At 34.9% G+C, this 24,145-nt stretch overlaps 1 protein-coding gene across 3 annotated transcripts in view; it reads left to right on the top strand.

Annotated features, from left to right (window-relative positions):
- Positions 1 to 7,212: 7,212 nt before the first annotated feature.
- Positions 7,213 to 24,145, top strand: part of LOC145664109 (uncharacterized) — a 54,746-nt gene continuing 37,813 nt past the window's right edge. For 2 of the 3 annotated variants that reach the window (XM_081730465.1, XM_081730464.1), the window contains exons 1-2: positions 7,214 to 7,511; positions 20,356 to 20,430. In XM_081730465.1, coding sequence (XP_081586591.1) covers positions 7,416 to 7,511; positions 20,356 to 20,430 — 171 coding nt within the window. In that variant the 5' untranslated portion in view covers positions 7,214 to 7,415. Of the gene's footprint in view, positions 7,512 to 20,355; positions 20,431 to 24,145 lie in introns of all 3 variants that reach the window. The other variant, XM_081730467.1, reaches the window with a different exon arrangement.

Genomic DNA, 24,145 nt, shown 5'->3' with positions numbered 1-24,145 from the left:
AAAAATACAGATACAAAAATTTAAAAACACAATGTCGCGATTTAAATTGCAAAAAGAAAAATTAAAAGTACAAGTTATGAAATAAAATGTAGAACTAAAAAGTAAAAAGTACAGAAACAAAACACAATGTTGCAATCCAAATTGCAAAAAGAATATTAAAAGTACAACTTTAAAACTGAATGTTACATTTCAAATTCCGAAACAAAATAAAAATTACAAGAAATAAAAAATGCAAAACTAAAAATAAAAAATGCAGAAGCAAAGTTAAAAGTACAAGTTTAAAATTAATATGGAAACTAAAATAAAAAGTGCAGAAACAAAATTAAAAATAATGTTGCAATCCAAAATACAAAATGAAAAATAAAAATACAAACATGCGACATATACGAAACATTACGTAGTAGTATAGACCTGGACTTTTACCGTCATTATTTTAATGACATGAGTTTGCAACGAATTTTGGGGAAATAAGGAGTCTATACTACTAACTCCAACTCATTTCAGCTCTCATCACATTCTCCACCTGGTGTTCCAAACATGGCTTAAGAATAAACTGGAACAAAACTTCCTTTCTAGTGTTTACTCGCAAACGCACTCCCGCCCTACCCTTCCTTACTTTTACCGGTATTACTCTTCCTCGCCGTCCCTCTGTTAAATACATCGGATCGTCTTCGATTCTTCTTTACGTTGGACCCCCAATTATCACCTTCTTCATCAAAAAACATCATCCTTCTTACGTTTATTTCGTTCTATTTCCACTTCTACTTGGTCTACAGATTTCCGTGTCCTCCTCCTGTTATATAAACAGGTTTACTTACGGTGTTTTTTAATCTCCTTCTTCTTCTAGAGTCTTTCAAAAATTCCAATTCCTTCAATATACTACTCTCTGCCGCACTCTTAGCCTTCCTTCCACCACTGCTGCTACTGCACTTTATTCTGAGACCTGAGTTCCACCTTTAGCAATTCAGTTGAAACATCTCTCAGACAAATTTTGTTTTCAACGTTTCCAATTTACACGATCCTCTCTCCTCCCTAAACTCACTCTGCTCCGACACCTTCATACAGGCCGCAAACGTTCTCCATATCTCGAATCTTTCCCTTTTCTATACACCAGCTACCTAGATCTTGCACCACATCTGTTACACATCCAGCGCACGTATACACTCCCTTGCTACTTGCATGACTATCCAGTTTTTTCCCAATCTTGTTCTATCATTTTTTCCCCAATACTCTCCCGCCCACATTTTGCCTCCCGTATCTTTCCAACATTGTTTTTCCTTATCCATTCCTCCTCTCCCTCAGCACACTGTTCATTTGTACTGCGATGGTTCTGGCTAGGATTTGCATTTGGGATCAGCCTTTTACGATTCCTCTCTTCAGCAATGTTTCAGCTTTGAACTGTCCCATTATGTGTCTACTTTTCTCACTGAAGTATATGCCTTGTTTGCGACTCTTCTTCATTCTCTTCAGCATCAGTATACATCTATCTGTATCGCCACTGATTCTAAATCTTTCCTCCAATCTCTACAATCTTCCCCCTGGACTTCAAAATCGTCCTGGATTCTTTATGAAATCCGTCTTCTTCTATACCGGCGACTTCCCTCAACTATACTACTTGCTTAATTTGGTCCAAAGGTCATGTCAACATTCTCGGAAATTCTCTAGCTGCTGCCGCAGCCCGTTTCGTAGCACTGCACGGCACTCCCATAGATCTTTTCGTCTCGCCTATTGACCTTTTTCCACAACTTATTACACTTCATTATCAACGCTGGACTGCTTATAATGCCTCATGTACAAAGGCACGTTGGTACTGGCACCATGCTTGTTCTCTCCGCTCTCCATCTTGGTTCACTCAATATACTTTCTCTCCCTCTTACCTCCATTTTCTGCTCCGTAACAGACTTCACATTCTGTATGCTCCCCAATGCTTATATCTTCTCCGAAAACGTACTACTCCACTTTGTAACTGTGGTATCGATACAGGCTCCATCGATCATCTCATTTTCTCTTGCCCTCTCTATCAACAATATCGCCCGCCATTTCTCTGTATGCTTCATAAATTTCACGATTCTGGTCCATTTAATGTAGATTCGTTCATTTTCACCTTATACCAACTAGGGAAGGCCAAAAATTTTCGGATCCGGATATCCCGGATCCAGTGAGATCCGGATCTTGCCGAATCCGGATCTAGATCCGGACCTTGCCGCATCCGGACCTAGATCCAGATCTCGGATCCGAACCTCAGATCCGGATCCGGATCTCGGATCTGCATCCGAAATTCGAATCTTAGATCTTGATTCGTAACCAAACCTACATCTGAAATTGTGATCATAAAATTGAATATCTAAAATTCGTTAAATCTTTTTTCTGATTCACTGATATAGTAGGTTGCTGTGCTTTTAAATGTTTCCATAACACGTTTGTGCTATCTTTGTTCTTTATTTTATTTTAACCTTGTAATATTTACATGTTGCACTTTCTGTCGAAGTCTCTTTAGTAAAATGTTTCCAAGTTTGATTTCTTCTCATTTCAGAGTATAGTGAACAGTCTGAAAACTGATGTAAATGGTAACAAATTCCTCTGTTTAGCTCCTCTTCGAAACTTAATGTTAGCTTCACATTGAAAATATTTATTTTATTCTTAGAAAATAAACTTTCTTCTCTTCTCGTATACAAATGAAGGCCCTTCTAATCGCAGAAATACTAGACAAAACAAACTCTTTATTAATAGTAGTTTCTGACCCACTAGAGTCCAATCATCAACAAATGTAATAATGAATATCTATCACTTCGAAGGTATATACAACAAAAAATATAGACTGGTTGGCGTGGAACAACAGTAGATTTTTAAACATACACACGATAATTTAAGGAGAGCGATATGGTTGTGTTCGTTGTATGACTTTATTACCTAACTTATGGCTTGCCCTTCTGAGGTCGGGAGTTTGTTGAAGGAGTAAATATGAAAGAGATTTCTGTTATCTGTTCCACCCTCAAGGTTTCTTTAATCATACATTGCAGGACGTAACCAAAACATATGCATGCATCGAAGCTTTTTGTGTTTTGTATATTAAAATGTTCAAAAATATTTAACATATTCGCATTTGTTCATGTGATCTCAGGTTCAATTCTCGGTGGGAACATACATGAGAAAATTGAAAGCTGAAGCAATATGAAAATAGTATTTAAAAGTCAGGAAATTGATATTAAAACTTTAGCCATCTATTGGGACTGTAAGGCTGTAGTTAAATTAACCCACACGTTTCGTGAAGATATATTACGTCGTTATTGTTTATTTACTATAAGCTACCAGATACATCCTCTGTAATAATACAATTACTTTACACTGTAGTAATCAACAGATGAAAACATTGGAAAAGGAATGGAAGGTAGGTCTCCAGAGCCTTAGATCAAGGTACTAACCTAGCATTTGCCCATTATAACTGAGGAACAACCCTGGAAAATCCTCAGTCAGGATGGCTGGTCTCCGAATTAGAACCCGGTGTTATCCAATTGCGAAGCAAGAATCCTAACAAGTAGCCTGAGCTCGCTCCGTATTATTATTATTATTTAATTAACGTATTGTTTTAAAATTAGTGCAAATTAAACCGTACTTTCTTTATTGCTGATGTTATAGTTAATAAGCCTACATGAGACATCAGTCCCCCATCAAGAAAGAATACTAGAACTGGAATTCACGAAGCGGGGGTGAAGAGATTAATGAGGATGAGGAAACTATGTACGATGCAAAAACAGTAATTATGACCGTCACAGTTGTATTCAATTACATTCGTCACTTAACATTTCTCTGATACAGTGCACTCTTACTTTCTATAGTGGCAGGAAAATGCCCCGCTTTTGTAAACGAACACACTAAGCACGTGCGTATAGGCGCAATGTCTGTGCAAAGAAACATAGGTAAAACTAGAAAAAAATAGGGAAAGCGAGGGGAAAATGATAAACTGTCCTTCAGCTTTAAAAAAAAAGCTAAAAATAACTAAACTTAGAGCTACGAAAGACGCGAGGCGAATTTTATTGAAAAGATTGTTTTTCCTTAGTGATTAGTTGTGCTAACTATGAATATGAATTAAAAAGAAAACAAGTAGCTAGCTCTGAGTTTCGCAAACTAGTTGGAAAGAAAGTATTGGATAAAATTTAATAATAAAGAATGCATTTATGATAATTAAAACAAACTAAATTCTTGGCACTACAGTCCTTTGGTTCCTACCAGCGGGCTTACGTTGAAAGTGGGGATGTGTAGTCAACGCATCGACACCCGAAGTCCCTAATGCCGGCTTTCTAGACTGGAGTCCGCTACCTCTTACTTAAGATAACTCCCCAATTGTCCTCACGGTGCTGGGTCAACATCGAAATTGTTGAGTGCCTCTCTGGAAATTGAACTCATGACCACGGGCACGGAAGGCACGCTCTCCGTCTTCTATAGTCGAAAAGCTATAGTTACCCACATTATCTAATACAGAAATAAGTTCTGATTCTCTAATAGCTGCTGATGGTGATTGTCAGGGTTCACCGAAGCATGATCCCAAACCCAAACTGAGATATTGATGTCACTGGAACGCCTGAAAAGTCATTGTGGGTAAGTGAATTGCCCACTTGTCAGGATGAAGGGCGATGGTGATTTGAAATGCTGGTCTGTCAGAGGTACTACTTACGATAATTGGATTTATAATATTCTATGTTGCCATAAACCCTCTTCAAGAACATAACTGTTAATCTTAGCTTTGAAAATGTTATATAAGGAGTTTTATTGCTATCATTACGTTGCATGAGGAATTATCGTATTTATTTTAACGCTTAACTTTTACATCTCTTCTGATTTACGAATATTTAAATCGCGATTATCCCCTTAAGATCAATTTGTGATATTTTAAATCATTTCGAACCAACTTTATATATGGTTAGTCTTGTTATATGGGAATAATTGATACCAGATGCAGTCTACAGGCTAAGTCCGAAAGAATCTTGGCCGACCTCCTGATAAACCACGTCTTTCAGCAAGCCGATACCCACATGAGGAAATCTTCGGTTAAGTGTGAAAGCTTCCATAAGAACCAGCACTCTATTCAGTGAAATGTGTTTTGCTAATTTTTATTCAATGTGAAAGTACCTAACTTTATTGCTAAAAAAGAAAAGACATTTATTTCAAACAAGTTGCCATTACAGTTTTCGTATTTGAACACAACACTCATGAAAAGTCATGTTAAAGCGCGACTTGCCCCTGAAAAAGAATATTTATCTGTTTTTAGTTTCTCGTGTTCGCCAAAGTACATGAGGAATCAGTGCAAAGCCTTCCGCTCACATTACTTAGGTACAAACGACTATACGATCTTGGTATTAGCACTTGTTTCGGTTTCCAGATCTCAAATATTTATCTTTCAGCCTGATTCTATATATGAATCCGAAATTTCAAATCTAGATAAGGGGAACCAAAATTCATAGTTTATTCTCGGTGCTCATATTGTGATTTACTAAATAATTATTAAATCTAATTGTAAGGTATACATTTGATATATTGAGCAGACTGAGCAAGATAAATATACGTTAAAACTAGTCAATACTTGTCTTAACATTTTATGTTTTCTTAACTGTCAATGAAATAAGTGTATTGGGGAATTTTAAATATTCGAGTTTTGTATTCCGGTTTCAAATATAAATATGTGTGTATTTCATCTCGGTCCTGCAACCGGGTGGGCCTAGATTCGAAATTCAAACTCTCATCCGGATCAAATCAGATTATTTTTTAGTAAGGAAAGCATTTGATCTTTAGTGTAGAATGAAGGAGACAAATAGACTTGTCAATATTCGTCTTAATTTTCTGTTTTCTTCTTCACTGTCAGAACTTCATGAAATTACTTTCGGCGAATTTTTGATATCCAAGTTTATCATAAGTTGGGTGGGATGTGGGTTAGGAGTGTTCGATAAGGCTGAAGACCTATCGAACTTCGGGAGTGAAAATTTATCGAGTTGTCATCGGTTACTCGAAACCGTTCGAGTATTTGAAATTATCGAAGTTTCGGGTATTATCGAAATTTCGAGTATTATCGAAGTTTCGGGTATTATCGACATTTCGAGTATTATCGAAGTTTCGGGTATTATCGACATTTCGAGTATTATCGAAGTTTCGGGTATTATCGAAAGTTCGAATATTATCGAAGTTTCAGGTACTATCGACATTTCGAATATTATCGAAGTTTCGGGTATTATCAAAAGTAGTGATGGACAATTCGGTTCCTTCACCTCTCCAATGATTCCTTCTTGTAGCCAAACTAGTCAAACAACTTTTTTCATCTAATAAGATATTGCAAAATTGTATTTGTCGAAATCATATGTAAAAATATTTTTTTGCCTGCCCCGTTATTGGCGCAATCGGCAAAATGACTATTAGTAGCCTAATGGTGTCTTGGATTCCAATTCCATTCCGGTGATGCATGTTTTCTCTTCTTCTTTCTCTCTTCTCACAGAATGGTTAAATCGTGTACAGATCTGTGGGAAAAAACTTTTCCTTCACTTCATTGCTAAGGAGAGAAGTTTTAAAGTGAACACCCTGCACATATGTAATACATATTATATACATCTATGATAACCTCGAATACATTGTTTCTTCCGAACACTCCGATAATCCCGAACTTTTCAAAATATTCAAGCGACTCGACAAATGCGATCATATTGATATATTTCTGTATTTGCTGATTTCAAACAATTCGAGACTCTCGAACAGTTCGAGTGTCTCGAAGTTGTCTAATGTTTCTTACATTTCGGGAGTCTTCAACATTTCGGGAGTCTCGAACATTTCGAGAGTCTCGAACATTTCGGGAGTCTCGATCATTTCAAGAGTCTCGAACATTTCGAGAGTCTCAAACATTTCGGGAGTCTCGAAAGTTCGATAAAATTAAAATTCTTTATCGATGAAACGGTTTTGAAATTTTATCGAATTGTTATCGATTACTCGATTATCAGAACAGCCCTAATGTGGGTTTGGATAAGAATCAAGATCTGAGATCCGGATTTCGGATCCAGATCCGAATTTCGAACCCAGATCCGAGATCCCAATCCAGATCCGAAATCCGAGATCCGGATCCGGACCCAATCAGATCCGGATCTTCGGATCCGGCCATTCCTAATACCCACCTGTTCCTACTGCCTATTATCTTTATTTACATAGATCTACGTTATTGAGCAAGGCAAGGTGTCCGCAGAAGAAGAAGAAGAAGAAGAAAATTCGCGTACGATAAAACAAGTAACTTACGAATTATAAATTTAACCCAAAATTAAATTTTCAAATTAACAAGAAACATGAAAATGATACTGTCGAGAACAAACATTGTAGTGTGAGTTAATTAAAGGTCTAACTGATACTGAACATCAGTGATTTTTTTGGCGTTGGATGCTGTAAAGATGGGAATTGTAAAGTTAAGAAGAATAGATACATGTAGCGAAGATGTTACTCTGGAAACAGGACAGCATGCACTTGGGCGAGGACCTCTTTTAGGTGTAAGATATTTCAGAATGATGTATTGATTTTTTTCTTTTCAGATTTACAATAATCCGCAATATTCAAAAAAATTTTTTTTTTTTACCTCAATGCTTTCAAAGGATTTCAAGGCATTCTACCCCTTATTTTCTTGTAGCATGTCCGAATAATTATGTGCAGATTAATTATACATGTGAAACTCATGTGCCACAGAAATTATTTATGCAAACTAACAACCAATCTGTGCTAGGTTCCATTTATAGGAAATAATCCCAGCCAAATTGCTTCTTTAGATAGCAGGCGTGAAGTGACGGTGCGTACACGCAAAAAGTATTATGTAGCTAGGCAGTTTTACTATACGGATCCACACAAATTCTTGAAAAACACGTCTTTGTGCTTTCGCTTTCTGTACCTTCAGCAATCACGCAAGGTTCTAGAACACAGGTTCCCCTTTCCATTTAGTTGTAATAAAGACCGAAAACAACGTGCCCTGCGGGGCTCTAACCCGCCTTCACTCGCTGACGCTCGCTTGGCAATACTATTTGAATTAATTAAACTTTGGTGTAGAAATGAATCAATCTAGGTACTAAGTTATATAGGGAGGACCTGTGTTCTAGAACCTTCCCAGCAATCACTTTTCAGGTGTGGTCTTGCATTTTCCGGTGCAGATTCCCTTAGGTTTTCTGCAAAACACTAACCAACCTATGTTAGTAGGTCACTGGAAAACACTAATGCTATATCAACAAAACATAGTCGAGGAAGGGGGTTAGAAGCACCTCAGGGCTCGTTGTTTCCTGCCTGCAACACAATTTACATAAAAAGAAGGTGGTCACTAAAAAACACTAATGACACCTTAACAAAACAGCCGAGCGAGCGAGGCGGGTTAAAAGCCCCGGAGGGCTCGTGGTTTTCTACCTTTTTCACAATTTACATAAAGACGAGATGACCAAAATCTAAAAGGGATTCCAATGGTTGCGCTTCTTAACTATTGCTTCTCGTATATCCTGATTCATGTTCAATCTGTTTATACACTGCGCATTATGACTGCCTCAACGTTAGTGTACAGTGTTACACTTCATTTTTTTTTTTCGTACAAATCCATGTCAGACGTAAAAGCCCTAACTACTTCGATTGCTTAAAAACTACTCTAATACAATATTTGTTGTAATTTATCATAAATATTTCAAAAACAATACATTTTTCTGTAATTACCTTGTAGGAGATTAAGTGCATTTCATTTTTGACGTTCAGTTCTAAATTTCTACGTAAATACGCATTTCAGAGGTAAGTGCACACCACATTTCTATTACTTATAGACTACTCTATTAAAATATTAGAAATTTCTTCTGTAAATTTTATAAATCTATGGATCTGTATAGTAAAGCTGCACCTTCATTTATAACGAAATTTACTGTTACTAACTTAGAAAGCGTTTCACAAGAATTCACTGGTGCCCATTCAATTTGTGAGGACTTTATCATTTTGCGTGTAATTACTGGGTCCCGGCATCCGCCATAAAAGCTACAGGTTAAAAACCACAAAGCAACCTGTGCTAGGTGTCCAATATAAAGCACGAATGCTGTTTAACAAAATCAGGGCAGAAGCGTAACAAGGAAACCCTAGCGGTACTGACAGAGCAGAGCATTGCATCTGTACAGAGCTGTCGCGTGAGCGATGGTGGATATGTGCTTAAACGAGGTTGTCGCTAAAAACATTAGATTATGTTAGATTAGTTGCTTTTTTAACATATTCTGCGATTACTTATCTTTACATTTTGGTATAGGACTTGAATAAGGACTTTAATAAATACTTTTATTTCCCTGCTTTTTTTCTACCATGAGCAAGATGTTTATGTTGCTTTCATAATGCATTGACTGCAATTAAATTCATACCATCACTACGATATTCACGTTTAAATATGTAACTGTTTCTTCGTTTCTGTATATCTATGGTCGCTCTTTATCACACTTTGTACTGAAATTCAATAATAACTCTTGTTTCCCACCAACATACATTGCTATAATACTGAAAATCGAAATGTCACATGTAACTGCCATCTTTCAGGTAATTGCCCCACAGCATGCCTCCACTTAAAACAATACCAAAAAGATGCAGCTTTTAACATACCGGTACAAATATAACTTGTTTTGTATGTGTGGATGTCACGAAAAATAACCGATTCATTATATCTTTCCTGTAAATTTTATGTATTTTTTCATATTTCTGGACCTACTCTCCGGCACTTAACCCTTTGTTTTCAACATTGCATTTCCATAATGAGCAGATGCGAAGTGGCCTCGGGTATATTCAAAAATTATTATTCATCAAAAAGATCCGAAGCACCAACCTGTGTTTGCTGCCACTACAAACAGGAATTCGATCGTGCTTGTGGGGGCGCGGTGGCTCAGTGATAAAGCTTTCACCTCCGGTGCTTGGGGTCCCTGGTTCGATCCCAGCTCGCGCCGCGTGGACTTTGTGGTGGACAAGCACCGTGCTCGTGGGATTTCTCGGGGCTCTCCCGTTTCCTCCCACTTTCTTCATTCCACCATTTCATTCATTTCTCATAATCACTGTCTCCTTTAGCCTAACCGGCATAACTGCGGGACGTAAAACTCAAAGATTTAATTTAATTTTATTTTTTTTCGGTCGTGCTTGTACGCTGTATTTACAATTTACTATCTTAATGTACTATACGCTGTTTCAACGTATAGTACATTATGTAAATACAGCATGACATACTGGAAATAGCTCATGACAAAATAAAACCGCCTGCTGTAATTATTATTGTAAGTACTCAGACAGATATACGACAGCCTACGGCACTTGTAATGGTTTTACATTTGTGGCTCTACTGTTGTAAAAACAGAATACAGCTTCTTTACATTGTACAGAGATGCTTCACTAATGGAAATTACTACCACAGACAGTCTTTTTCCACATTCACGTGCTTTTATTTAACTGTACGATGAAATACTATAAATCTGCAGTGATTTTTCAATGAATCTACCTAACTTTATCACCAAGTAGCATCAGAGGCGAACTGGGAGTAAAAGAGCCCATCCGGAGAATGATGCTTAAGGGCCTTTTTGAATACCGAGTTATTGGTCTGGAGTCTAGACTGCCCTTTTAGGAATGAACCTTTAGCTGGAGACTTGGATGGCTAAACCCCCGCCCCCACGAAATGTAAAGTTGTTTTTTTTTTTTTTTTTTTTTACTTAGCTACTTCTTTTTATTTTTTCTGGGGGCGGGGGGATTTTTCGAGTAGCTTGGAGGCCTCCATGCGGATTAATCCGGCAGTGGCCGTGGGTAACGTCTTCCCCTTGTTATTTCTATAGAGGTAAATTGCTTTGTCGCTGACATCCCATAAGTTCAAATAAATGAATGAAAGATATATATATATATTTATTTATTTACCTTCAACAGAGAAAAAAATCTCCATTTACAGAAGGCTCTTACAATCTATTACATACATTAAAGGAACAATTACTAGATTAGTAAGTGATAAAAATTAAAAAGAAAAAAGATAGCATTAAAAAGAAAAAAAATAAAAATACAAAAAAAAAAAAAAAAACACACACACACAAAAACACAAAAATGGCAAGAAACATTCTTCTCAAATACACAAAATTAGATAATAGATATCGCTATAAACAACAGTTATGGTTTATGCTTCTGAATATTTCCAGGTACACATATTGAAGTACATACCCTACAAGTATATAGGTTTTATATGAATACATACACATATAAGTACACGCACATATACTTGAAAGCAAGAAGACATCAATACATATATAAAGTACATAATTACACCTATATTATTTTATCCTGAACTATTATTCAGTAAAAATTTATTTTTGATTAATTTTATAAACACTTGCTGGTTAAGATTAAGATCAAATTCTTCTACACTTTGTGCTATATTATTATACAGCTTACACATTCTGACCAATGGTGAATTTTTGTATGTATTTGTTTTGGATGTTTTATACCACAACAGATTTCTTATTCTTAACGTTCTGTCACTGATATTAAATTTAATGTATTGTAAAAATTCACTGTTATCAAATATGCCATTTACTATTTTGTGTAGACATATTTCTTGTGCAATGATACATCTAGCAGAAAGTTTAATATAATTAAATTCACTTAACAAATTAGAGTAAGATATTTTATTTACCAGAGCAGACTGTCCTGTTTTCTTATAATATAAATACCTTAGGAATCTTTTTTGTATTGCTTCTATCTGATTTTCTTGAGTCTTACATTTAGCTGCCCAGATCACTGACGCATATTCCAATTTTGGCAGTACTAGAGTTTTAAAAAGAGTTCCAATGACATTTACGTTTGTAAACAGTTTAGTGCTTCTGATTACAAACCCCAATTGCTTGAAGGCATCTTGTGTGATCAATGAAATGTGTTTATTAAAAGACATTTCGCTGCTAAATGTAACTCCCAAGTCCCTATATATAAATATACGCTCCAGATATTGATTTCCTATTGAATATGGCAGAATTTCAGTTACAGTTCTTTGTTTTGTAAATATCATAAACTTACATTTTTTAATGTTAAAATTTAATTAATTTTTTATACTCCATGTGTATATGTTATTTAAATCTTCTTGCAGTTTTAATATATCAGAATTCGTTTGTATTTCTTTATACAACTTAACATCATCTGCATACAATATGCATTTTGAGTTCTTAACATACCTTGGCAGATCATTTATAAAGAGTAGGAATAATAAGGGCCCCAAGTTTGAGCCTTGTGGTACCCCGGAATTCATATTATAGCAAAATGATTTTGATTGTTGAAAACTTACATATTGTTTTCTTTGACTCAAGTATGATATAAATAATTTGAGTAACTCTGATGAAAATCCCAAGATTGAAAGTTTTGTAAGAAGTATGTCATGGTTAATCATGTCAAAGGCCTTGGCAAAATCAATATATATTACATCTACACGATTACGATTATGAATAACCTCGTGAACAAATTGGGTAAAATTAAGTAAATTTGTTACTGTTGAGCGACCAGGATAGAATCCATGTTGATTTTCACAAATGTAGCTTTTTATGTGATTGAAAATACGATCATATAATATTTGTTCAAGAAGTTTCACCTGTGCACAAACTATGGCTATTGGTCGATAATTTTCTACTTTGCTATTATCCCCACTTTTAAAAATTGGCGATACCCTAGTTGTTTTCCAAATATTGGGAAATGTTTGTGTTTTAAGCACTAAGTTAAATAATGTAATCAATGGCTCATGTAAAATTTCTGAACATGCTTTTATCAGATATGGAGGAATTCCGTCCGGTCCACATGCTTTCTTGGGTTTTAATTTTTTAGTGGCTCTTTTATATTCCTCATCCGAGATTTTATTCATTATCAAAGTATTACTTACTTCCATTTGCATTGGGTCAGAGCAGTTATATGATGCTACATTTTTATCATATACCGATCGGAAATAATTTGCGAAACCGTCAGCTACTTGCTTGTTATATATATAGGGGAGGGTAGTACACAGTGGATCAATTTTTAAAATTTTGAGCATAAATCCGTTTAATATAAGTATTACTGGAATTTGTTTAGTGTAGAACATGGACACATGTCTCCACTACATTCGTAAGTAATTTATTAATTTGTAGCGCTGCTCTGTATCTTACAGTTACCGTTAACGCTAATGCTTGTAAAGTGATTCATTGTGTACCACCATCGTACACAGTGGATCAAAGGAACAATGTATTGAAAGTAATGAATAGAAACGTGTGGTAAAGGGGCCCATCATTTAAAAATCTCCAAATCTACATAAAATTGTAAGCATTATTGTCAAAATCTGTACTATTACTCACAATACAAAATAAATTTTAAAATTCTAAATAAAAGTTAGAATTGAAGTATTACAAGATCTTAATAGCATACTATTAATTTCAGGAATTGATTACCAAAATAAATAATACAAACGACTGTTATAAAACAAACGTTTTAGACAATTAAATTGATATCTTGTACAGAGAATCATTGGTTCCGGATTAGTAAATTTAGAAATTTAAGTAATTACGCACAATAGCATAAGCAATTTGTTGTGGATTCAATTTGTATGATTATACAAATTATTAGTCAAGAGGTTTTGGAAGCCCTCTTACTATTCAAATATTGTGTATGGATGAAATATCTGGATTATTTGGTTGGATGAAACTTTCAGGTATCTTCTCGCTTCGTAGAAACGAAATCTAAAGTCATTTTCATTGTTTTTTTCTAGTCGTGATTTGACCAATGTAATGTGTCCGTGAAAGAAACCTTACAAGAACGTAATCACCAGGTTGAACTTCTCTTTGACTCTGTTTCAAATCATCATAAGTAGTAGTTTCTGTCTTTAAAGTAACATCGACCGTTTTCCTTAGCCTGAGGGACATAATCGTGTGACAAACTAAAAGATTTCGTTTTCTAAAGTATCATCATCATCATCTGAAAAATCTTATAATACAATTGGCTGAAAATCTTCATTCTCCGTTGAACTATCATTTTCTTTCACTTTCTTCGGGACGGAACGTCTTTTCTTTTTCCTTTTTGTTTCCGATTGCTGTTGAATTTGGACTCCCTTTATTTACTGGCTTTGCCTTCAAAACGTTTGGCTTTTTCCGGAAACGGCTTCTGCCTTTCTTTCTACGATGTTTCTTGAGGTGACACAAAACACTGTTTAAGTTCTTCTTTCTGGAAAGCATTTTCTTTCGAATCTGCATCTATATTCTCTACTTCTTGAATTAAAGGATTGTTGCTTGAGGAAGGTACATTGATTTGGTCTTCTATCTGTTTTTGCGTACATACAACGTAAAAAAGAACCATTGTCTGTAAATACATTTTGATCATAAGGAGACATTCCTGTCTTTCTAAAATCTGCTTTGATGTTGGTTGGAATCACTGCTCGTGCAAATACTATTCCCAAGATTGAGCTGCTTCGTATATTAACATGGGCACTCTTTGGTTTTGTAACAATCAAGTATCCATAGCTGCATTTTAATGTGCTTTCAATGGTACGAAAACAGGCACATCCAACTGATTGTATTTTATTGCTAGAATGTGGTAACAATTTTTCATTCATCCGTCCTGATGGAGTTCTCAAAGTAAGTGGGTTAGGCTATGCCTCATTGATCATATGCTGTTCAAAATATTTCCTAGGATAAACCATAGCTGGTGACAAAAATATACCCGATGCTCACAGTCACAAACGTCATAACGAGGACCCCATTTTCGCCACTCATGCATAGATTTAATTGCTTGGCTTCTTTCTCTGCTATTACTTTCTTGGATGTCTGAACTGCTCTAGTTCATGTCTAAGTTGGAAATACGTGAAAGGCTACATAATTTGGGATATTTCGTAGATAAGTTACATAAATTTCTAAAGAATGCCTTAACATTGTGTTTGTTGAATGACAACAATCTTGATAGTCCAAGATTGACGCTTTCCAACACATCTTCGGGATTTCTAATACTAAGATCTTTATAACGATTCACTTTAGACCTGAAATTTTGCTTTTTTTCCGACGAAGCAGGTATCGATATATTGTTGTTCTTGGCAATTTCATACGCCAAATGCCTCTCGGCCACGGTAGACTAACACATATTGTTGCACATTTTTATATATTTCGAAAATAAATGCTCCAACTCTAAAAAGAAAATTTGTCGTACAGAATAATTTGGCTTCATTTTAGCATTGCCACCTGGTACTTTCTTATTTTTTGACTTGTCTGTTCAAAGTTCTGTAATCAATGTTCTTCAATTTACCAAGACGGCTAATAGAATATCGCTGCTCTACCACTAATTGCACTGCTTCTCTCATCGAAATATCTTTCATGTTGCCTTGCGTGTATTTCCTCGTGGTCAAACCATTCATCTGTAACATGTGACATGATAGTAAAAGTTCCGTAAGATTCCAACATTATGATGTGTTTCTAAATGAGTATGCCAAATACTTGAACTTCTATAAACAATGAGGTACAGAGTGGATCAGTCCACTGTGTACCACACCGATGTGATCCACTGTGTACTTGTTGCTGTCAACCCAAACAACCCACGACAAGGAACTATTAAAGTAGAAGAACAAAATAAACAATGCTATATTACAAATACATTCTTACCTACTTCCCATGTTCATGATATTCTAAATTACAAGATAAATCACAAAGTCAGAGCATTCAGTTCTGTTACTTAATTTTTTACTTTAGCACGAGGAAAACAGATTTTTTCACTTCACCACAAGTGAGAAGCATCCATTGTTGTTCCACATTTCATTAATAAGTGTGTAATGTGAAAACAGAATAACTGACATGCGCTAGTTAAATTTGTGCAATAAATAAATGAATAACGCCTTCTGATCCACTGTGTACTACTTTTTCCTATATATAGATATAGATATATAAAGCTTATCTTTACCGCTTGAGAAGTTGCCAGAAATAGCAGTTTTCGCTTCTTGGGATCACTTCCAGCTGCGACAAGTTCATTATTCTCTGCTTCTTTACGTTCCTGATATCTGGATTTTCGTTTTTCAGTTTTCTGTAAATCGTGTGCTTGTATGCTGTATTTACAATTTACTATCTTAATGTACTATACACTGTTTCAACGTATAGTACATTATGTAAATACGTATGTAAATCGTGTGTACCTTTTCTCGATTCCATCACTTTCAGATTTTAAAGAAAACCAAATTCGCCAAATGAAACAGTTCTATGCTTAGAGTATCACATATAGAACATATTCCTTACTACAGTTTTGGCGTCAAAATATTGCTATTTGCGTATTGTACATTCTAACCGTTAGCAATGGTTCGCAAACCTAGCGGAATTGTACTGAAACCGGACTAGAATACTCCTAATAGTGTTTACTAAGCTATAATGGAGTTTATTTTGTAACGCTTTTCAGTTCTATCTTTTAAAAAGAACAAGTTCAAGTTACAACAATGAGCTCTATTCCTTTTATCTTTTCGAGATTTTTAGATGGTAGTGAAATCAATCGGTGTTGTAACTTAATAAAGAAAAGTGTAATTTTATGATTCTAAATTTATTTTCTAGGGCTTGAAAGGAGTGAGATTATGCTTTATTGCTAATCGCTGTGAAGTGACGTGTTAAGAAAATACCAGACAGCTCATTGTTAATTGGGTTCCAAGTTACGACAATGATTAATTCTAATATCTTTCCGTGACCCGTTAGCAGGGTTGGCAAAAACCATGGTTTTTATTGAGAAAAACCAAAACATCAGGGTTTTTTGTGTGGCTTAAACCAGGTTTTTTTGGTTTAAATAATTTACTCTATGTATTTATATTAGGTATTGACAGAAATTAGTTTGTTTCCCCTTGGTGTTATTATGCAACAACAGGTTATGCTGGAAGGGGTCACAGACGGTTAAAGCGTAATCCAAATCGCTTCTCGGCTTCATCCAAGAAAAATTGTCAATTTCGACACGAAATCGGGACTAATTGGTCACAAATGCGATTGCCGACTCACTCTCGAAGGACTCCTGATAAAAATACGTTGTGCTGATCTTTACATAGGCCTAGTTGTTAATATAATTGCCAAGAGTCATTTCAGAAGGACAAAAAGGTAAACAGTTACACAAGTAAAGACATTATACAATTATATATAAATCGGGAAGCTCCCGCCTTAGCCATTGGGAAAATCCTGTTATTACTTTAAATGTATTTGTATATAAAATTTTAAGGTCAACGTATCATAATCACCACGTTAAATCTGAGGTATTAAATTACAAATTTGGTATGTAGATATCATTCAATAAAATTAAAACTAAGTCAAATCCAAGCTGATATTGGAAGCTGCGTAGGCAGTTGATAAATTTTGCCAATTTCTATCAATATATTTGAGCAACGTTGGCTTCTTTATAAAACAACAAGCATTCAGGCAAGTAGAAATATATAATTTGGTTTCGTTTCGTATGTTTAGGCTTAACATCCTTATGAAATACCAAGGTTATCACGGAGAAGACTTTCGCTTAAAGGGACACCTCGAATCGCTACTTGGTTTACACTTGAAAGATGGGTTGTGGTTCGACCGAGAATTGAACACGGGACCCCTTGATTAAAAGGTGAAAAGTACATAAACGTAATGCAGATGGTTTCATATGTGGAGACGTCACCATGAAGTTCACACGATTTAAAGCATTTTTCGTTCTTTTTTGTTTGGTTTAAACCAGTTGGTTTTTTTGAAAAAAACAGCTGGTTTAAATGAAGGTTTAAACCACCTTGGTTTAAACCAGCCAATCCTGCCTGTTAGCTTCGGAGGCCCCTTCGTATTAAAGACCTATACGACTTGTGTGATCTATACATTTCCCTAGGATGAATTATTCCACATAACACATGTGTAAATACAATTCAAATTATGTTATTTTTAATATTATAATTAGTAGCGTAACTAAGATCGCGTGTCCCCAATCCCCTCCAATATTCGCAAATGGGTCCCCGTCAATATTCGTGCATTATTGTTCAGTGCTCGTAGTTTGAGAGAAATTTCCCTAATCTAGGCAAATTTCGTAGATAAATTTAGCAAAAAGGGAAAAATGATTTTTTTTTTTCGATAAAAGGTGAAAATCCAGGGAAATTCTTGCGATGACTTATTGACCAATATAAATGTCTAAATTTTTCTTTGTTTTTATTAGTCGAAATGTTTATGGTAATGACAGCAATGTTGCACAACATTTTTTGTGCAATTTCCAATTTGTTACCTGCTAATTTAAGGCTTTATCTGTGTCAACAGATAAGAGAGTGGAAGTTTTCGCAAAGTTGACCCAATTATGCTACTTTGATCACACACAAACTATTGAAACTATATTAATTTATTTCTGAATAACAGTCACTAAAAAGAGTGTCGTTAAAGAGGGGAACAGGGGAATATGTCCCGGTCAATAATGGCGTTTATACATTTTATTTCGGTGCAAAATTTCACACAATTTCCCGAATCCTGTTGTTGCCAACGTCGCGTTGGAAATTTGCGCAATTTCAACACGTTCTCCTCCTCGTTAATAAGTTAGATTACAGAGGTTATCAACGATCTAATCATTATAAAAAATGCGCAATATCGCTGCACCAGCATAATTTGCACCCATTGTTGGATTGGGTAGTTGTGTAATTTTTTATAAAAAAGAATAGTGAAAAAAACTGGAAACAAAACAAATGAATAAAACAAATATGGTTGGCACTTCCTTTCATATAGTTAAATTAATCTTATCATATAACCTTTGTAATAGGAATTGGACACTCAACAATCTAGGGAAAATTTTACAAGAAAGGGGGAAATTTTGTGTCAGTCGAGGGAAATTTTCTTAAGGAAACCTACGAACACCGTTATTGTGAGGTATACCGAATTAGAAATCTCATCTTGCTATCCCCAGAAAAAATGTGATTGCATCAGCAATGGAAACCTCCTACCCGAATTTTGAAAACAAGTAAAAATAAAATAAAAATCATAAATTAAAAAATAAAGATTTGCAAGTAAAGAGTGGTGCGTTTCCATTGGGGTTCACTATTTCCCGTGTAATTTATATATACGATAAAAGAAATTGTCCCAATCTAACGCCGTGTTAATTCCCACAGCTTTATAATGCCTTTGTTACTCTTGGACAAAAACATGGAGAATATTCCATGAAAATCCTCCTACAGTAAGGAAACTGTGTTAGACATGGAGTTGGAAACGCAAGTTGTGGCGTTGGAAAGAGCCTTAATTCCTGAGCACAGCGGTGATGTTAGAAATCGGTCCCATAGCCCAAACTCAAGAATTTGGACCCCACATACAGTGATGAAAATTTTCCGATTCATAAAAACCTACTCCACTTATTCCTACACCGTTGTTTGGCCGTGATGTGAGGTGGAAAATTTTCTTCTATATTTTTCCGGAAAATTTTCCGTTCGTAACAAATATCAGTGATCAAGTAACAATTCCTCAGTATTCATAAAATGATTGAATTCATGTATAGAAATGTTAAAAAAAAAAGAAAGATCGTTTAAAGAATCTGAAAATTTTCATGGCTCTGACAATTTTCAGTAATATGTAGGAACAAGTGAAACACTTTTTCATGAATCGAAAAATTGTCTGTCCTGTACACACAATAATGAAAATTTTCCGATAAATTTTGAAACGGAAAATTTTCCGATTCATAAAAACATACTCCATTTATTCTGACACAATCATAGTCAACGTTTTGCGAATAAAATCAGAAAAATAAACACACTGCTGAACAAGACTGCATTTATTTAATATAAAAACACATTTACACGTGACATTTCGATCTTCTAGCCAAGATCCTCATCAGACGTACGTACGTACAGCTCCTCAGTATTCATAACATTGATTGAAATCATGTATAGAAATGTTAAAAAGTGAAAGATTGTTTAAAGAATCTGAAAATTTTCATGGCTGAGACAATTTTCGGTACTATGTAGGAACAAGTTAGATATATAGTGTTATTATCCAAATATTAAAATCTCATATTATATGTCATAAGTGAGACTTTTTATGATGTGCATTTCCTGTATATCGAACCCCTATTAATTGAAAATTCCCATTTAGGAAGGAAAAGTCCCCAAGCAATTCGTTATATAGCAATTATGCTGTAGTTAGACAACAGGCTAAGCTTTCAACTAGTTTACGTTTGACTAGCCAAGTTTTCTCAGATTAATTTGAAGTTGCATATAGAAGATAAAGATTAATAACCGATTATACATAAAATAAAAAGGTACTTTAGATTAATGTCTGTAATATTCTTTCAACCCTCTGTTTCATGTTCTTTTTTCTTATCTTTTACAAACTAAATATAAAAATTAAAATAATAAATAAATGTATTGTATTATAATTCTAGTGCTCTGATAGAAAGGTGTCTCGGCGACATGGATTGCTTCAACTTGATGAAAATGGAAAAGTGATGCTTACTTCCGTAAGTCTGTATTTCTTTCTTCAGTTTACGGTAGCAACATTGAATGCAAAATAATGAATGCGTCTGTATTAGAAAAAGAGTACTTTCAGTAATTTATGAATAATCGAAAACTAAGTAATGTAAAATGGAAGAGTTAAACATCTAGTATATAATAGTTATTTAATTTTTGTTAATTTGTGATAATGTTATCCCAATGTTTGTCTAAATTGACTTTTCAGTGTAAATTTGTAATTATTATTAAGCAGTATTATTATTGTAATATTATTATTAATCACTTTGAAACTCATATTTTGGAAAATCCAGTATTGAAATATATTATATTTTATTGAAATTTTTACAAATTAAATATTATCCTTGAATGAAACATATTATTGTGTACCACAATGTGTAATCAAACAAAATATTTAATTCAATTTTAAAATGTGTATAAATAGGCAGTGTATGAAGTGGAGGCAGTTTGAATATTCTTTAGGATTCATAATCCAATGGAAAATTTCGAGTGCCTTGACTTCTACAATGCAAATGACCGGCTATGACTTCTAGAACTAGGAAGACTCAGAAAGAATGTGCAAGAATGTTGACATGACGGAAAAATCATATAAATACTACCGGATTCTCTTCCGGGTATGGGAAGTTCTATTTTGACGTCGAAACTCTGCAAGTCAGATTACTCATAATTAGTTTTGTTACTCCGTCATTCTGTCCATCAGAGGTTCTGCTCGTCATCGTTACCAAAAGTTAGTGATTATGCATTGTCTTCTCTAGTCTTTAAGTCATACCAGTCCATGCCATGCTCTGTGATTATTCAGTTATTCAAGATCAGTTCATTAAATGCTTATTCTAAATTATTTCTGTGTTATCGAATTTTATCTTTGAATTTCTACTCCCATGTTTCTAATTAATTCTGAGCTACGCTATCTACGCCCCCAAGACTTGCATTAATTTAAATTACTTCTTGGAGGAACTGGGTGGATGTTAAGGCTATTCAGTAGTTTCATGTATGAGAATTGTTTGGGGTTCGTGACCCAGACAAGAGGTCTCCGTTCGACATGCCTCCGGAAGTTTGTAACTGCCTTTTACGTCACAAAACCTATCACGTTTAAGGTAGATTGCCAACCTATTTTTAAGGTTTTAGCATGGTGGAGTGCGCGGTCTTTTGGATAGTGCTACAAGCTATTTTGTATGTTGAAATTCACTGTTCAAATTGATTTCGGTCTCGTAATGTTTCACCAAGCACGGGAGTGTGCAATCATATTTCAAAGTGTATTTAAAATTTTTAGAATTTAAGTGCTAACGTTATATTTAAGGTGGTGTAAGAAATTAAGGTTATATTACATAGAGGACAATGTTATATTAGTTATTTAAGTTAAAAGATTATTTTCCTTGCCTTATTTTGCTCACGCTCATTGATGAGTTCACAGAATTGTTAGATGACATACATTTACATGTAGTGAAATTAAAGAAAAAGTCAGCGCAAACGCAAACAGTATTTCCACATAAATATAATACTAGGCTAAACAGCAAAATGAATCAGGGAACGAATACAGGAACTCCGGCAAACAATTCGGTTAAGGTTGAGATTGCTCGAGATTTGTTGCCTATTTCGAGGTTCGATGTCAAAAGTGGTGATGATATACGCTTATTTATGGAATAATACGATGACGTATGTAGGATTAATGGTTGGGACGAAACTAAGAAAAAGGAAATGTTACCTTTTGCATTTACAGGGCAATTCAGAAAAAGGTTACGGGAATTTTTACAGAGACAAAGTGAAGAGCCACAATCTTATGACAATTTAAAAACACTTATTTTTAAGGAATTTGGTAGATCTACACTAGGTTTAGATATAGAAGATCAATTGCGAGAAAGAATACAAAAACCTGATGAACGAGTCACGAACGTTGTGTATGACATGCTTTTGCTGATTCAGAGGTTTGATGACAAGTTGTCAGAGGAAAGGGTGATTGCTCTTATAGCCTCTGCATTACAACCTTATTATTTAGAGCGTATTGGAGTATATGAATTTACAACTGTAGAAGAAATGTTAGGTGTTTTAGTGAAGCTTGAGAAAAATAAAGCTCGTGTACAGAGAAGGGAAAAACGCGAACATAACACTTCCGTTACAAAACAATCTTGGAAGTCCGTACTTCCAAAGTTGAAAACTTCATTAACAGCAGATTCTTCCGAGGTCGAGTCAGATAGTGAAGTAGATGTGAAAGCGCTGAACAATCAGAAAAAGAGGAAGAAAAAGAAAAAGTTAGTTAAGCAGGAGGCTAGTGAACCGAAAGTGCAGAGTCAATCGAGTAATCAGGCACAAAGTCCAGTTAGCGCCGATCAATTGCAGTCGTTGGAGAAAAAGTTAGAGAAATTAACTTTACAGATTAGTCAGCAACAATCTGATCTGAATAACAGCAATAGTAGTAATAAAAACAATGGTAAGAAAAACAGACAGAATTTTCAAGGAAAGGGAATAATTTTTTCAGACAAAATAAAGGAAATCAGAATCATAACTAGTCAAAGAGGAAATTTTAGAGGTCGATTCCGTGGTAACTATAGGAATTTTAGAGACCAGTCGAGAAATCAATTTTATCCTAGAGGTAATTTTCATAATTACCATTCCAAACACCTATGTATGGTAGTAATTATCAACATTATCCGACTCAGGCACAAACACATCCCATTTGTTCTGTTTGTGGTCATGGATTTCACACAGAGGATACATGTTTATTGCGGAAACAGTCTTTAAACGCGTAATGTCTGTAAATGTGGGAGGTACGTTTACAGATAACGCAATATTCGGGAAAAAGGGTCATGTCGTAAAATCTTCCATTACCACTCAAAACAATATGATTTTAATGCCAATACTGATAGAAGATAAGAATGCTCATGCTGTGTTAGATTCTGCTTCACAGATATCAATAATTAGAGAAAATTTAGTTTCACCAAAGGCTAAGATTTTGAATATTGATATACGCATAAAAGGAATTACTCAAAATTCTCTTTTGATAAATAAAATAGCAATTGTTCGTTTTAAGATTAGTGGGAAAACATTTCATCATGCTTTTCGCGTGCTAAACAATTTTCCCCAAGACATGCTGTTAGGGAATGACTTTTTAGTATCCCAGAGAGCACAAATAGACTTGAATAGAAATGTTTTGTTGCTATGTAAATTTGGAAAACCTCCTAGGTTTGCTATAAGTAATAACAGGGATATTTCAAAGGAATTATCACCACAGGCTAATAATTTAGTTTGTAATAGTATGAGCCCTGCGTTTGTTTTGGTTAATGATGTTACTATTCCGCCTCGAACGAAACAATTTGTTAAAGTAAAATTAGCGAATTCAAAGACAGGAAAAGAATGGTTACTTGAACCAAACAAATCGTTACAAGATAAGACAGGAATTTTGATTCCTGGGATAGTTTTATCTCCCAAACAACACTTTGTACAGGTTAATTCTTTTGTGTCTTCAATTTTGTTAGCAAAACATGAGATTTTAGGGTATGCCGAAGATCTAGCATATTTAAGTGATTTTCAGTGTTTCAATGTACAGTCAGAGGATATAGATTCAGATCAGTTGTTGAAAGATCAGAAATTGTTTGATAGCACAAAACTAGATGTTAATACAGAGGTTAAACCTGAGATTAGAGAACAATTGATTGATTTACGCTATAGGTACGCCGACGTGTTTGCTTGGTCAGAGGATTCTATAGGGAG

The sequence above is a fragment of the Thermobia domestica genome, chromosome 11, assembly GCF_964235325.1.
Source record: "Thermobia domestica chromosome 11, izTheDome1.hap1.1, whole genome shotgun sequence".
In the NCBI taxonomy this organism is placed as follows: domain Eukaryota; kingdom Metazoa; phylum Arthropoda; class Insecta; order Zygentoma; family Lepismatidae; genus Thermobia; species Thermobia domestica.
This window is presented reverse-complemented; position numbering and strand designations above follow the sequence as displayed.